This window comes from Melospiza georgiana, chromosome 5, assembly GCF_028018845.1.
Source record: "Melospiza georgiana isolate bMelGeo1 chromosome 5, bMelGeo1.pri, whole genome shotgun sequence".
NCBI classification, from domain to species: Eukaryota; Metazoa; Chordata; class Aves; order Passeriformes; family Passerellidae; genus Melospiza; species Melospiza georgiana.
Genome location: NC_080434.1, coordinates 35,374,957 through 35,390,209, shown reverse-complemented (window position 1 = coordinate 35,390,209; position 15,253 = coordinate 35,374,957). Strand labels below are relative to the sequence as shown.

Here is a 15,253-nt window from a genome sequence, read left to right as displayed (position 1 = left end):
AAGGGCCAAAAGTGCTGTATTATCTAATCTGATCCCTTGAAGGTCCTAGTACTTAGCTTCACCTCTGTACTAAGGTGAACAACCTTAATCCCAATATCAAATTACTACCTGACCTTCATACTGTCACTTCCTTACAAACAAAAGGTAGGAAGAAAGTGTGTGTATATGTGTGTGTGTGTGTATATATATATATATATATAAAAAAGTATATAACCCATAATTTCTAATACTGTTGAATAAAACATCCAGGACATGCTTTCCTCCAGCATAAAAAAGAAAATACCCTGCAATGTAGTAATCTTTCTATCATACTTATTTGCTTTCCAAAGTCCAATTCTGCTTGGGTTTTGGCAAACTGATAGGAGGGAAAAGCTGTCTGTTTATTTTCAAAACAGATCTTAAGCAGATTCAATAACTAAATAAATTTTCTCCATCAAATATGATAATCAAGGATTTTTTCTCCCGGGTATCTCAACATACAGTTTCTGAATTAACAGCAGTGCTTCTGACATTCATATTTAGCCCTTAGCAATAAAACCCCAAACCCACAAGTATGACACACTCAAATAGGTGCTGTACTAGTGGGTGTAAGCCTGTTCTTATCAATGTTCACAGTTACAAGCGTGTTACAGTTGAACTTGAAATTGAGTTAAATGGATTTATTTTCTTTTTAATAAGAGAGTTTTCAAGTGGGATTAAGAAAGTTTGAATGTATTAGAAATCTGTTCTTATGAAAACACATTTATGTGATGCTGTTTCTTAAAGGTTCTCTGCAGATGGATTTTAAGTGTGAAGAAAAACTATCGGAAAAATGTTGCTTATCACAACTGGAGACATGCCTTCAACACAGCACAGTGCATGTTTGCTGCTCTGAAATCTGGGAAAATTCAGGTACATTTCCAGTTCCTCTATTAAGACAAATTCTCTAATGATGCACAGCTCTGACTGTCAGGTCAGTAAGATGTTCATCATTCCATGGTATTGTCAGTGGAATCTTCTGCTGAAGACTTCTGGCTATGAGGGCTTGGTTTGTGAAACTGCTGCTGTGATTTTTGGTTCCCTGTTTCAGTTAAATCCTCTGGAAGCGGTTATCGGGATGTTCCCAACGGGAATATCTCTAATAAGGCATGTACATGGTTATGTCCTTTTAAAGTTAATGCTTATGCTACAAGCAAGTCAAAAAAGTAGAGAGAAAAAAAGGCTGACCCATTTTCAGGATGTTTCCTTAAAATTTTCTACAGGAATTTTTAAAGTTCAAATGCAAAGCTGAGTACAGCTTTAGATACATAACAGTACATAAAAACATAGAAATATTTAAATGTTCCTTCCAAAGCTTTTGAACAAATTTTCAACCTTTCACTTAAAAAGACACCTAATAATTTAAAAAACAATGTAATCATTCTGATTAGGGCTACATGATTCTCTAAAATAAAATACTGATTCTATATTCTTGCAAAACAGGCTATATGTTTTGGTTTTATATTCTTTTAGGAAACAGAATGTTTCTGTTCATTCTGAATAAACATGTCTTTAATACATTTGTATGTCAAAATCCAATACCAATGAGGAAAAGAGGCATTTCTTTCCGCTACAAACTTTATCTCACTAATGAAAATGACAAAAGGTGCTGAAAGAGACCAAGGCAAGGACATCCATCTTCCCTCCCTGTTGGAATGCATGAGGTAGTTTAGCTCTGTGTGCGGTCGAGCAATCTCTGATGATCCTGATAGTTTGCCTGCTATTTTTGGAATCCTGACAGTCTCCACTGCAACTTCCATAAATTGTTTATTCTTAACTACACTGAATTCACTCCCTGCTGATTCTCATGTCCTAGATTCTGGAGTCTGAACAGCATTGAACATAATTCAATTTTTTTCTAGTTTAAAGGGAAAGGCAAGCACTGGGAGATGCATCTTCCTAGCAGAAACATAAAATCAATCATTTCCAAACTGAGTTGTCTTTTGTGTACTAAGAGCAGTTCTCATTATTCAGAAAGCAGATGTAAAACACATTGTAGTAAATAAATCCACAACTCACTTGTGGCATTACTTTTTGCATACAGAGCAAACTGACTGACTTAGAAACGCTGGCTTTGCTGATAGCAACTCTGAGCCATGATCTGGATCACAGGGGAGTGAACAACTCTTACATACAAAGGTAAGTGGGTCTGAGAGAAGTTAAATAAAAACAAGTGAGTGAACAAACACTAGCACAGAGCTAAATTAGGTACACCCTGACTGCTTTGATGCTGTGGAGCTGTGCAAAGGAGCAGGTTTTCACAAAGCAGAAAGCGTAAGAAGAGGCAGAACCATTCCCAACTTCTTTGAAGTAGATGCACCGCCTCTGTTGCTGACTATGATGGCAGATTAAGTGAACTCTTTGCTGTGCAGGGACAACGTTTTCCTGCTCCCAAAGTCCCCTCCCTGATTTCCCATCAAGTGACAGCAAAAGGCTGCAGCTTCCAAGTGACAGTGTGTAGGAAACGTGCAGCTTTTCAGATCACTCCCTGCCCTACTCAGCTGCTCACTTCTTGTCCAGGCCCACACAGCACTGAGGTCTGCACCCCTCTGGTACAGAGGGGTCTCCCCATTGTTTTGAATTCAGATTGTTTTACTCTTGGTTTAGTCATGTTTTTCCAGAATTCTAAGTTGTTTAGAATAAGTGACATAGTTAAAATCATATTAAAAATGTATGGTTGTTTTGCATTGATTGTGGGTTATCTGTACTCTTTAACTTTGATCCAATCTGGAATTACAGAAAGGCCTTTACAATACAAAAAGGCAAAATATATTTAAAACACTGAAAAAATATTTTTACTAAACAAAATATTTTGGCTTAAAGTTATCAGAATGAAATATCAGAACAAGACTAAAATTTTCCCCATATTTTCAGTTTTAACTAAAGCTACTTAAAATTTATTAGTAGTTTGAAATCTGCCCAATCAAGTGAATTTGGTAACACTTCAAATAACATATGAGTCTTCAGCTGATTTCAAGTGTGGCTTAAGGTGATTCCTGTGATATGGCAGTGTGTCCTGGGAAAGAGATGGGCAAAAGATACCCAGAAATGTGCATCATCTTCTGGCAGAGCTGGAGAATGGTCTTGAAGTGACCTGTGAAGAAGTGGTCTGCCATTCTCGCTATGTGTAAAGTAAGATCGTAAGGGAGGAAAAACTTGTTTAGGTACAGAATACTGAAAGGCAGAAAAAAAGTAAGCTGAAGCAGAACTCTTGCATTTCAGATGTATGTGTTTGGAGTAACACTGACTGATATGTAAAGGAAAAAAAACCAAACTCCACAACATTAGAATAGTGATCTTTTTCTAGCTTGGTAATAGAGGATTCCAGCAGTAACTGTAGCCTCACAGCGATTGGAAATAGTTAGCTATTTTTTGCTTTATTTATTTAAAAATAAATTTCCTGGAAGACATCTGGAGATGCGTCATCTCCTCTCAAAAATGTCCTGGGAAAGTGTCATAGACAGCAAAATCTAACGTTTACACATGCTGTAAAGCTGAGATGACTATAGCTTAATAATTCCTTTCTCAACAGAAAGTTCCATGATTTTTTTTTTAAACCTAAATACAAAAGTTATTTCTAGGAACAGATCCCTTTTGTTTTTTCCTTTGAAGCAGGGAGGGTGGATATTCAGTGTATGATTTTTTTCTTAAGCAGCAGTTTCAAAAATTGAAATGGTCCTGGCAGTAGAAGTTACAGAAGGGAAACTGCTTGAAAGCCTTTTGGTATTTATGCAAGGGGGTTATTTTCTTTTTGCTCCAATCCCACATGCAAAGTAGGAAGCACAGAAAGCTGCATAACCAAATCCCTATGCTCAGAAAGCCACAGTGTCCTTTGGCCTGGAGTGGGGGTTTGACTGAAGTGCCTCTACAGAAGTCAGAGCTGAATTTATTTCCAGCCCCAGTTAGGGTCTGCGAGTACTAAGCAAGCTCTAGCTTGGAGCAATACTTGGGAAGATAACCTAAGAGATTTCTCACATATTTCTCTCTCCAGTGAGGATGAACTCTGGGACACAGAATATGCATCCCACTTCATTCAGTGGGAATTTCACCCAGCATGTGTTGGCACCATCCTGTGGTTTGTTTCCTTAAAGAAATACAAGAGTACATTTGCTCTACGCCCCTTTTGTGGTGGTCTCAGAGGAGGTGCTGGGCAGCCAGCCCATATTCCTCAGGGGCTTGCATCCTTTAATCTTCCTTTCTGGGTTTTTGTTTGTCTTTCCATCTTTCTCTCCGCATTTTTGTGCTTCTTAAATCCCCAGAGTCTTCTCTTATGACTTTTATTTGAGCCTCTGTGCACTCACTGACACGGGGGCCCAATCCTGCAGCCATTAAGTCTTGTGAATGGTCTTTAACCATACAGAAAATCTCATGGAATTATATGCTAAAAGAGCTACTGACATGATAAACATTTGTAAATCAGATTATAGTTGGAGTAATAGATCCAGGACCATCAGCAAAATAGACTTCCAAAAAATCCAGATTTAGTTGAAGAGACTACATGAGCAATGTGGGACCAGGGGTTGAAAATTAAGACAGAGCAGCAAAAACCAAGAACTGTATTATGCAACAAGGAACAGGGAGAAATTGGAAATCCTCAAGAGAGGAGTCTCTCTATTTTGACTAAAGCTGCTCAAATTCTACTCAAATGCTACTCAGTTTAGAAAATAGAATTTGCTATTTAAGATGCTTTTAAGTTTTGCACTAAGGTATTTTTAAGTTCTGTACCTACACAGTTTGGTTTCCTGCTGGATTTTTTTCACTGCCTGTAGAACAGTCAACATCACTGTTGGCCTCCAAGCAGTTTCCCTTTTGGATTTTACCCTGGGCAAAGGGTAGGTAACAATGTTGCAGTAGTTTGGTCATGATAAGAGTGGTGATGAAACACCAGTATAGTTACTAACACAAGGAAATTACTTGATCAACATTTTGGGCCCAGCACCATATTGCACTGAGGTCTGCAGGAATTTTTCCATTGGTATCGGTGGGTTTCCTATTAGGTTTGCATATTACTTACAAGCTCAGCAGCTGAGCTAACTAAATATGACAGGTGGGTTAAGAACATTTGGTTTAAGAATATTTAAGAACATGTTGCAGAAACCAAAACTGTCTCCTAAACTGTGCTTGTGAATGAACTCTTCGTGTTGCCTTTGCTTTCTCTAGAGGAACTTTCACTCCTTATGTAACTTTTTATTACATTGTCACTCCTCACATGCAGCTGGTCTCTACAGGTAGAGAAGGCAGAATACCAGAGCTGCAAGTGCTCTGACAAAGGAACAGCATTATCTTTTTATCCATATTCCTACAAGGTGAATGTTAAAAGGGAAGTTATATCTGGATCACTAGTATGTTTGTCTAATTTGACTTCTCCATCTCTTTCCTCCTCAGAAGCGAACATCCACTGGCTCAGCTGTATTGCCACTCAATCATGGAGCATCATCATTTTGATCAATGCCTTATGATCCTGAATAGTCCAGTGAGTGCCACATTGCTGTGTATGCTGAAGGAAACTATTTTACTTTCTATTTTTAGCTTCTGGATAGAATCCCACCCTTATATGTTCTAAAGTGCTCTTTATTCCTTTTTGGGTAAAGAAAGCAAATGCAGCAACAGGGAAATCACAGTTCTGTTGCTGAGTGCTACCAAAGCCTTCCAAGTGCTGCCTGATAAGGGAAGCCTTGCTAACTCCTTCTGAGTACCTGCTTCCTTGCACCAAAGGAAACAAAAGGCTTTGTACCATTTTCAGGACCTCTTATGAACCATCAAACAAACCCCAGTCCTCCTTCTCGTTTCAAAAACATTCCAGCCTACACATACACAAAGCAGCCCTGATGAGACCAAACCAAACACTGCTTGTGTTGACATTCCAAAGTGAAGCCAAACCTAAGTTTAGTAAATATGCAAATAAAACTACATTCTTCTTGTTTGATGCTATTAACTAATACTCAGGACCAGTTATTTAGCATTCACAATCCTTCCAAAGGACTGCTCCTTTTGTGTCACAGGTTGTGGTACTTCTGGCATCCTTTGTAGTATAGCGATCCTTTCCTATTCATGTAGGCGAATATGGAAAAACAATTGAGGTGAGTTCCATTTCACCTGCTCCGTAGTGCTTTGGTTTAGTAGGGGGCTGCTGAGTTCATACTTTTACTTAATAACTTATTTATGCTGCTTCATAAAAGGAAAATATTTTCATTTACTAGAGGTGTATGGGCAGGTATGGGAATAATTCCTCTGCTTCAGGGAGGGGAACGATGAGGAAAGAGAAGCTGTGATACAGCCAGTGACAAATTTAATTTTAATGAATAAAATGGACTTAAAGGCTTTGATGTTGCTCTGCTTGCAGTTTCATTTTGTAATAGTCAGTGATGATGAGTGATGAGGTTGCTGCTGTGCAGCTTTCTGCCATTACTTGGGAAGACTGGAAGTATTATTTTTAAACTAGGCAATCTGCAAGAGGAGGGAGGGTAAAAGAATGACCTCAGATATCAGCAAGTAACTCATAATGATTTGGTGACTTAGAGATACTTAAGCAAACTGGTGTGCTGTTGCCCTTTTTACTGATAGCACTGGTTTTGGGGTTTTTTTGTAAAGGGAAATCAGATTCTCAGCAGCCTTTCCATTGAAGAATACAAGGCTACACTGAAAATGATAAAACAAGCCATTCTTGCCACAGACCTGGCACTCTACATCAAGTAAGTCAGAAGAAACTTTGGCTGAATAATCACTGCTGGATATTAGCATCATGTCAGTGTCCTGCAAAATCTTTTGTTTTAACTTCTTTTTAAGGAGGAGAGGAGAATTTTTTGAACTTCTAAGGAAGAAGCAGTTTAATATGGAAGATCCCTCACAAAAGGAGCTATTTCTGTAAGTAAAAGCAGAATAATCATGAAATCAGTTAATATTACTGGGTAGCCAATTTCCCATGCCATGTTGCTGTGAACTTGATTAAACCTAGCAGATCTTTTTGCCCTGGGCCTGTACAACCTGGCATTGTCACACAGATCACTGAACTCCCTGGGTCTGAAGTACTAAGTGTGCAACCTGTATAAGAAACTTTGTTAAATAGCATGTGGCGTTACATCTATAACTTTGCTCTAATTTCACTTGTTTTTCTGACTTGATGTTCCTTGGAATTCTATATTCTATTTTACCAGTCACTTGACTTGGTGGCTACATACATTTCACAGAGAGTAATTTATGCCTTTCTTTCTCTTTGTTCTGCAGAGCAATGCTGATGACTGCTTGTGACTTATCAGCCATAACCAAACCATGGCCAGTTCAGCAACGGGTATGTGTTTAATTTTTAAGGTTTTCTAAATGCAAACTGCATTAAAGTTTGTTTCCTCCACCCAGTCCTTACTGCAAAGCAGTGGTGGAATCCTGAACTGGAGTCTCATGATGTGTGTGGGGGCTAATATGATATATCCTAAGGAGAGATAGGAACTACTCGTTTGTAGGTAGCAAACAAACTTTTACACTTCTCAATGAGTGAAATCTCTTACAGATTGCTGAGCTTGTGGCTACTGAGTTCTTTGATCAAGGAGATAAAGAGCGGAAGGAACTCAACATAGAACCCACAGTAAGTGGCACCTCTTGCTCAATGTGTTTTGGAAACAGCACTTAAAATTTCTCCCACTGACCACACTGCAGGACTAGCTCCTTCCCTGGCCTCCTAGAAGCCAGTTTTGTTCTGTGGTTCCAAAACACCAATAGTGTGTCGTTATTTCTGAACCAGAAGAACAGACAGGATTATTTCCTTTAAGTCATTATTACTAACTGGCTAGGAAATGCATTCCTAAATTGGTACCTATATGTAACTATCCAAACCCAGTAAGTTTGCCTGGATATTTGGGCTCTGTCAACCCAAAGCCAGTCTCCTGAGGGAAGTCATGCAGTCCAATTCCCTTCCTTCTAACACCTGTGATGACACCCCACTGTGCTGAGCTTGCTGCGCTCTTTAAGGTGCTGCTTTTTAATTCCAGACTCTGGTTTTGGTTGGGTTTTATATTGAATGCATTTAAACACAGAACTTGTTCTCTTATTATTTGCAGGATCTAATGAACAGAGAGAAGAAAAACAAAATTCCCAGCATGCAGGTTGGATTCATAGATGCTGTTTGTTTGCAGCTGTATGAGGTATGGTGCCTAAGGAAGAACAGGAAATATCTGAAACCAGAGCTGCTCACTGGTAGACACAGATTTACCATTAGAATAAAAATCAAATTAAAAACTAGCCCCTTAGTTAGAAAATATTTTTTATATTAACATGGTTCATTATTCCGTTGAAGAAATTATTATTTTAGTATTTATAATTTGTCTGGTTAATATGTTTTGTCAAAATTTTTTTAAACCTAGTTAAAATGCTGTGCTCTCTGCAATTGATGTTATGTCCTTGGGTTATATTCTGGATTATCAGGGAAAGTCACAAAACTAATGCTTTGACCTCTAGGGAAAGAATGGTATCCAGGTAGTGCATTGATAGAAAGTGTTTACAAGTTTTTAAGAATTCAGAATTTGTTATACAAAATGTGATATGCTATGTATAGGAAATTGACCCAATTTTACCAATTTTAACACTTCCCAACCCATTCATTTCTTTCTCTCTCATCACACACCAAAGCATTGCATGAGATAATCCACTGAAATGCTTTTTTGTCCTGGTCACAAACTGTATGAGAAGCTGCTTGGTCAAATACAGTGTGAAAAACAACATAATGATTTCTGGGGGTTTTTTAACCCAGTACAACATTGGAGCAAAGGTCTGTTTATTTGACCTGTACCGAGTATTTTAGAGAAACCAAGGTGAGAAAAAGAAAGGAGATGAACAGAAAACCGAATACTTAAGAACCTTCCAGTGCAAGGAACAGGATGATTACTTGAATTTTTCCCTCTGACACAATTAGCTTTTCTGAAAAGAACACACATTCACCAGTTCAAAGGAAACAGGGATAGAGAAAGGGAGCTACTAGCTGCTGTCCCTGAAAATCAAGTGCTTCTGTGCTGTAGAAACTGTCAGGAAAATAAGGCAGCCTTTGCTTTGAAGCCTCAGAAAACTGTCTCCAGTAGGAGGTAGGCCATTGAAACAAGACTGAGTGTCTCTGCAAAGATACAGATTGGACAAACAGAAAACTTTAACAGAACGCCTGAGGAGACTTGAATGCCCACAGTTCTAGAGCCTGAACATCTATATTTCTTCCTATTAGAGTGGAGCTTTGCCTTTCTATTTATGAAAAGATCAGAAAATTGGAATAATTTACTCTAAAATGTGCACTGCTGCTTATATCTACAGTTACCAAGTGATCCTAGTCCAAACTCTACCCAGCTCTTGTGTTAACTAACCAGTGCATTTAATGATCTACAAGCCTTCCTCTAAGTTCAGAAATCTGAAAAAAATATGAGATGTGTTTCATTTGCCATTTTTAAATTAAAAATTGAATACAATTTGTTTTCCATGTTTTCAATGCATTTCAGGCCCTAACACATGTGTCAGAGGCCTGCTCCCCTTTGCTGGATGGCTGCAGAAAAAACAGGCAGAAATGGCAAGCCTTGGCTGAGCAGCAAGAGAACCTGATTAATGGAGAAAGCAACCAAGGCAAACGGAACTGATGTGCTGATTTCACCACCATAAGCTCAAGTTCACGTAGGAGACACAGTAATAAGAGAGTACTGCATTTTGCTAAACACTGTATGAATTTGGCTTATGTTTTGCCACTGCTGTATTATTTTTTCCACATTTCAAGATATAGCATGACTGTGTAGATCCCAAGATTATCTGAAGACAATATGTTCTTACATCTGACTGAGATGGAAGATGACCTGCAGGGGTGGTTTTTGCTACCCCAGCCCACAAGAAGGTACTGGTGCAGGCACTGACTGTGCCCGAAAGCCTGTTGCTTTACAGATGTACATAGTTGTTTAGTGATCATGTTGTGGCCAGTATCTGAAAGACTACTGCATTTTGCACCTTTTCTCTCCCTCCTCCCATCTTGCTGTGTTAAGTTATAAAAATATTGAGCAGTCTTGCCTGGTCTATTTCCAGAGGTTCGGAGGAAAGACTGGGACTCACTCTGGGGAGCCTATTCAAAACAAACTATTGCTAACCTCTCTCAGACAGCAGAACTGGGCTCTGAGGTGAAAAACCCCCAAATCCGTGCACCCAGTAGAGTTTGGTTTTTTCCAAATTAGGTGGATGCCTTAGCAAATGTGTTATTGCAGCTGAAGAAATGTCTAAGACCCCTGTGAATGACTAGGCAGCCAGAGTCTCAGGTGTGGTAGAGGTGTCCGAGCTCTCCATGCCCAATGGAAACTGCTTGAAGACAGATGAAATATCCCAACATAACTGACAGGCTGCCATGGAAAGCTGCAAGAAGCACCCAGAGAAATGGAAACAAAGCAGGATTGGTTTTGTTCGCTGGTTTTAACTTCATTTGGGAGTTGATTTTAACATCATCTAACCAACAGACTGGATCACAGGCAGAAGAGAATGACTGCAAGAGGTGAAAAGCTGAATCAGAATGATGCAGGAAGGGCACACTCCTGGTGACCACCAATGACTGATTCTTCAGGCCAGTGTTACTATGAAATGGCTATGACCACTTTGAAGAAAGTTTTATGTTAACATCTCTTAAAAATCATTTTAACATTAGTTTAAAATGATTAATCATAGTGTCTTGAAGAAATAGGAAAATAATAATACCAAAAGCAAAAATGGCCAAGAGTGCTATTTGCCATTTGTATGTGAGGCATTAATGTTCTGTAAAGTAAGAAATCAATTAACTTGCACTAGTAAAAAATAAAATTGGTGCATTATTTAAGTGAAGATAAGTAATAAAAATGGTTTTGAATTGGAAACAATTATAGAAAATATACACATTGGACAAATCCCAGAAGAGGAATACAAGGAGAGTACTATTATTTAGATGGACAGAATAAGGAGATACATGCCAGTAGTCTAAAATGCATTAGCAGCACACATAACTTTGGCTGCACAGAGACACACAAAATGTTCCATTTTTTTAATCTGTAATCATTATTTTTTAGTTAAAATCATCATTTGGCAAAAGCAGCACATTTGGCACTGGACTTTTAAGTGTGGGAATTTAGTTCTATCACAATATTCCAGGAAATTCTAGTTAGAAACTGCAATAAATTCTTCTTCCCAGGAGATTGTCAACCCAAGTCATAAGATCTGGTCAAAAAGGAAAAACTCACCCTTTCAATTTCTTCATTTAGACAAACAATGCCACAAGCTAAGAAAAGATGAAGCAAATGTTTCAAAATGTTTGATGATACTAAGTTAGAGTTGATATTTTTTTAATATAGAACAAGGTATTCTGACAGTCAGCAGTATTTCTGACACACTAAATTATTTGTCACTGATTAAGTCCTATCTCAGACTTGTGTAGTGAGGACCAATAATAAATGATTGCAGCTGTGAATTTGAAAACATTTTAGTACAGAAGTATTCTCCTTATTCTGTCCCAACAAATTAAAAAAAAAAAGGATGGATTGCAACACTCACTCAGAATTCTGCTGTTTTGCAGTACTCTGTATATGTATTTCTGTGCATACACAGTATGCAGGTGACAGCAGCCTGACCCTGCCAACACACACCCCCCCAAAAAGGTTTTAGGTACTTCTGGATAAATAGAAAACTTTGCTTCAGGATTTGCATAGCCCTTGTATAGTCTTTTTCTTGAGTGCTTGAGATACTGAAATATAATTATTATACTGATGAGATACATATTTAATATAAATAGGAATAAAATATATGTATATAAAGGTGTATTCTTACTATTGGTTTGGACTAGTAACTCATGGTGACAACACAGCTGATAACTATGATGATATCACAGTGTAGTGATGTAACTTTGACATGAATATTCCAGTATTTCTTTGCTATATTTTGTGTTCAGCAAAGCTTTATTATAACTGAATTTATAAATGCTATGAAGGAGTGCTGGATTCATACCTTTGACTTGAAAAGAAGGGCATGATGTTACATTTTTTTAAAGGTTCACTTAAAATGAACAGTTATACAGTATGTGCATATATTTAATTATATATCTGTACACATTTATCCCATAGAATCTTTTCCACCATAAATGTTGGAACACACATATAAATACAGTTCCTAGTAAATAAACATTTAAATATCATAACACACCTGTATCTGCATATATTTAAACAAAACCAAAGCCTTTAAACTACTGGTTTAAGTACCTTAAAAGCATAGAGTGCTGTATTTCATGAGATTCAAAGCCTTTACATAGTGTTTTACTCTGCCTGAAGGCAAAATCCAAGTATGTCATGGCTTTGTGTGACTCAATTGCAGAAACCGCTCCCTCCTTTCATAATGTAGATAGGGGACAATATGGGAAAAAAATCCAAACCTAACCTGGCTCCAGCAGGTTTCCTGCTACAAGTTCACTGTCTGCAGAATTGAACCTTTTGAAAGCCAGCTGGTGGATTACAGCTATGCAGCTGTCATTTATTTCATCATGAGCTGTGTATCTCAATATTTCAGTCTGATCTCAAAGACACGATACTGTCTAGCTGTAACAATCAGAGTGGCTTACACAAGAAACCAGCTGAAATGGAGTTTATCCCTTTGACAGTTCAGCCTGAAACCATTGTCGCATTTGAGATTTCAATTTCTGGGTACAAGAATTTGTTCCACTAATTCTTATTACGTCTCTCAGTGAGGACAACTGAGTCAGTATCCTACTTGATCTCAGACACAAACATGATTTCTTTCAAACTCATTCCATAGCACAGTTTAATTCTTGAAGTACACTTTATTTCTGGATTTGTTCTGAAAAAAATTACTTGTGTTAACACACACAAAATTACTGATTAACCCTACCTCTTCTAATTCCAAGTAACTGAATTTTCCAAGGAATTAGCCACACATGCAATATTAGCTGAGGGCCTAGGTTTTCTATTCTATCATACAGTTAAAGAAAGTGAGGGGGGGAATAATGTAATGCTGACTTTGGAGATGGTGTGAATTTTTAATTAAGAAGCAGTTTATACTTAAGAGCAGATTACTCATATCTTCACTGTGCACATATACAAGTGAGCTACTGATAAAAGGAAACAATTAATTTCATTGATGATCAGCTGATTTCTCCTCAGAAGAGAGAACCAAAGCCTCTTTATATGCATCACCCTCTGACAATTGCATGCATCTTTTGATTTCCAACCCCACACATTTTACCTGGTAGTGGTATGAACTGACACGTTCAGGGCACTTAACTAATTCATACATAAAGTTTGTCAAAATTAGCAGGTAATTGATTTTCCAGCTCATTATACAGAAAGATAATGAAGAATCAGGTCTAGGCCCTTAAAATTAGAGGAGTGATCCAGCTGCTGTCCCTTCCAGTCATGCATAAAAACATGGCAAAGACTTTTTATGGAAAATATTTGCCTTGCTTATAATAAATTCACATGTTTTTAAAGGTTTTTATAAAGACCTCATATTTCAAGCAAATTAATATAGTAGCATTAATTCAGAGTCTTATCTCTGTGATGCTGCGGGTGTTTTCTTCATGTTAAATTACATGCAGTTTACATTCCACAAGGTTTCAGCTTTATTTCCCAGTTCCCTGCTGTACTTTTTCAGGGGCTTGCACTAATTTAAAACATAAGCTTGAACGGCAGAATGAGTCTGGGCAGAGTATGGTAAATAATGAGGGCTGAGTTTTTTTGGTTTGGACTTTGCTAAGAAGAAGAAGAAACACCACAGACTCTGTGCTGGTAATGAGTGACACTTGCTAAATGCAGCAAATTGTGACAGCAGGATATTTCATCTTGGTCATTGCGAGGTGAATGCCATGTTTCTTCTCCACATAAGGAAGGTTGTTTGCATACAGAAACTCAAATCTGAGTACCAGTGTTTGTAAATGTGTATTTATGTGACAATGCTCTGTAATTGCTGGTTCCCACTAACTCCCACAGCACGAGCTTGGCATGCCATGGCCTCACGCATGCTCAGATGCCCACCTGAAGTCAGTATTGTGATTCCCATTTACCTCAGGGGAGCTGGGTTGTGCTGTATAGAAAGTGAAAGAATGGGTCAAATCCATCTTTTCTTACCTGTGAAGAGGGACTAAACCCTTATCCTTGGTGACAGCTGCCTCACTTGCTCTTTGCTGGTTCAGCTATTGCCACCGATGCCCAAGGTACCTTACAGATGTAACTGAAGTTAGAATTTGAGTCCTCTTTGTGTTCACATGGCAGACACCTGCATGTGTCTCTTAAAGAATGTAGTTTGAAAAGCACTGTAAATAGTTTTAACACACATTCCCATTATAGTTTAATAAAACCCTTAATCACAGTCACTAGTCACTGAGTTTGTCCATTTGTATTCTTCTATCTTTTAAAAATACCTGAACAAATATATAGTTTCTGGGCACAGTATTTTTGTACTAGGTTAAGGGATTTCTCTGTATATTATGTTTGCCTTTAAACACTATTAAAGTCTTCTGAATGTCATGTGTTCTCTCTTGCTTCTGTCCATTGACTTAGAACAAAGCTAGTTACATTACTTAAGAGAATCATTAGCCCTACTTACCGTACAGCTGCTAGAGAACGTAAGGGTCAGCTAATTTTCTGTGGTCAGACTGCTGCTTATAACTCATTTCTTCATTCTTCTCTTTGTACTGTTTTCATGCTTTCTAAAATAAAAAGGATTGTGTCAAATTTTACTGTTTGTTATATTACTGAGGTGTAATTTTTAATGCCTGATTCAAATCATTGCTTCTGTAAATTTGTATTTCATAGCAACTTTTCTAGGTCCTAGAAATCCTGAAGAGAAAAATATCCGTTAATATCAAGATACTTCTGAGTACTACTGAGATCAGCCAGCAGTAAAGCAGTTCTTGTTTCAAAACCACAAAAAAATCATTCAGTGCCACTGACCACTAGAGAGCACTGGAGCTGCACCTCCTGAGAGCTGTCAGAAACCCGTTCATTTCTGATAGAAAGCAGAACCAGCAAATGCAGGAGTTACACAGAGTGATCCCTGATCCTCTGCCCCCACAGATCAGTTCCTGGGGGATAACAATTGCAAGAGAGATAGAAATAGTCAGCCCAGTGACTCCAACCAAACTGTGGGAAAAGTTTTTTTTCTACAACCAAAGCCTCATCTTGCACAAACTGCTGATCCTAGAAGTAATTCTGGACCAGTGGGCTTCTTGGCATTTTCTCTTCTTTGCCTATTAGGTCCTTCA

At 38.0% G+C, this 15,253-nt stretch overlaps 1 protein-coding gene across 4 annotated transcripts in view; it reads left to right on the top strand.

Moving 5' to 3' along the window:
* The window catches only part of PDE5A (phosphodiesterase 5A), a 50,133-nt gene extending 35,405 nt beyond the window's left edge, over nucleotides 1-14,728 (top strand). For all 4 annotated transcript variants that reach the window (XM_058024546.1, XM_058024545.1, XM_058024547.1 and 1 more), the window contains exons 13-21: nucleotides 766-891; nucleotides 2,063-2,157; nucleotides 5,404-5,491; nucleotides 6,610-6,710; nucleotides 6,805-6,882; nucleotides 7,243-7,306; nucleotides 7,523-7,597; nucleotides 8,070-8,153; nucleotides 9,489-14,728. In XM_058024546.1, the coding sequence (XP_057880529.1) occupies nucleotides 766-891; nucleotides 2,063-2,157; nucleotides 5,404-5,491; nucleotides 6,610-6,710; nucleotides 6,805-6,882; nucleotides 7,243-7,306; nucleotides 7,523-7,597; nucleotides 8,070-8,153; nucleotides 9,489-9,623 (846 nt within the window). In that variant the 3' untranslated portion in view covers nucleotides 9,624-14,728. The remainder of the gene's footprint in view (nucleotides 1-765; nucleotides 892-2,062; nucleotides 2,158-5,403; nucleotides 5,492-6,609; nucleotides 6,711-6,804; nucleotides 6,883-7,242; nucleotides 7,307-7,522; nucleotides 7,598-8,069; nucleotides 8,154-9,488) is intronic.
* The last annotated feature ends 525 nt before the right edge of the window (nucleotides 14,729-15,253 follow it).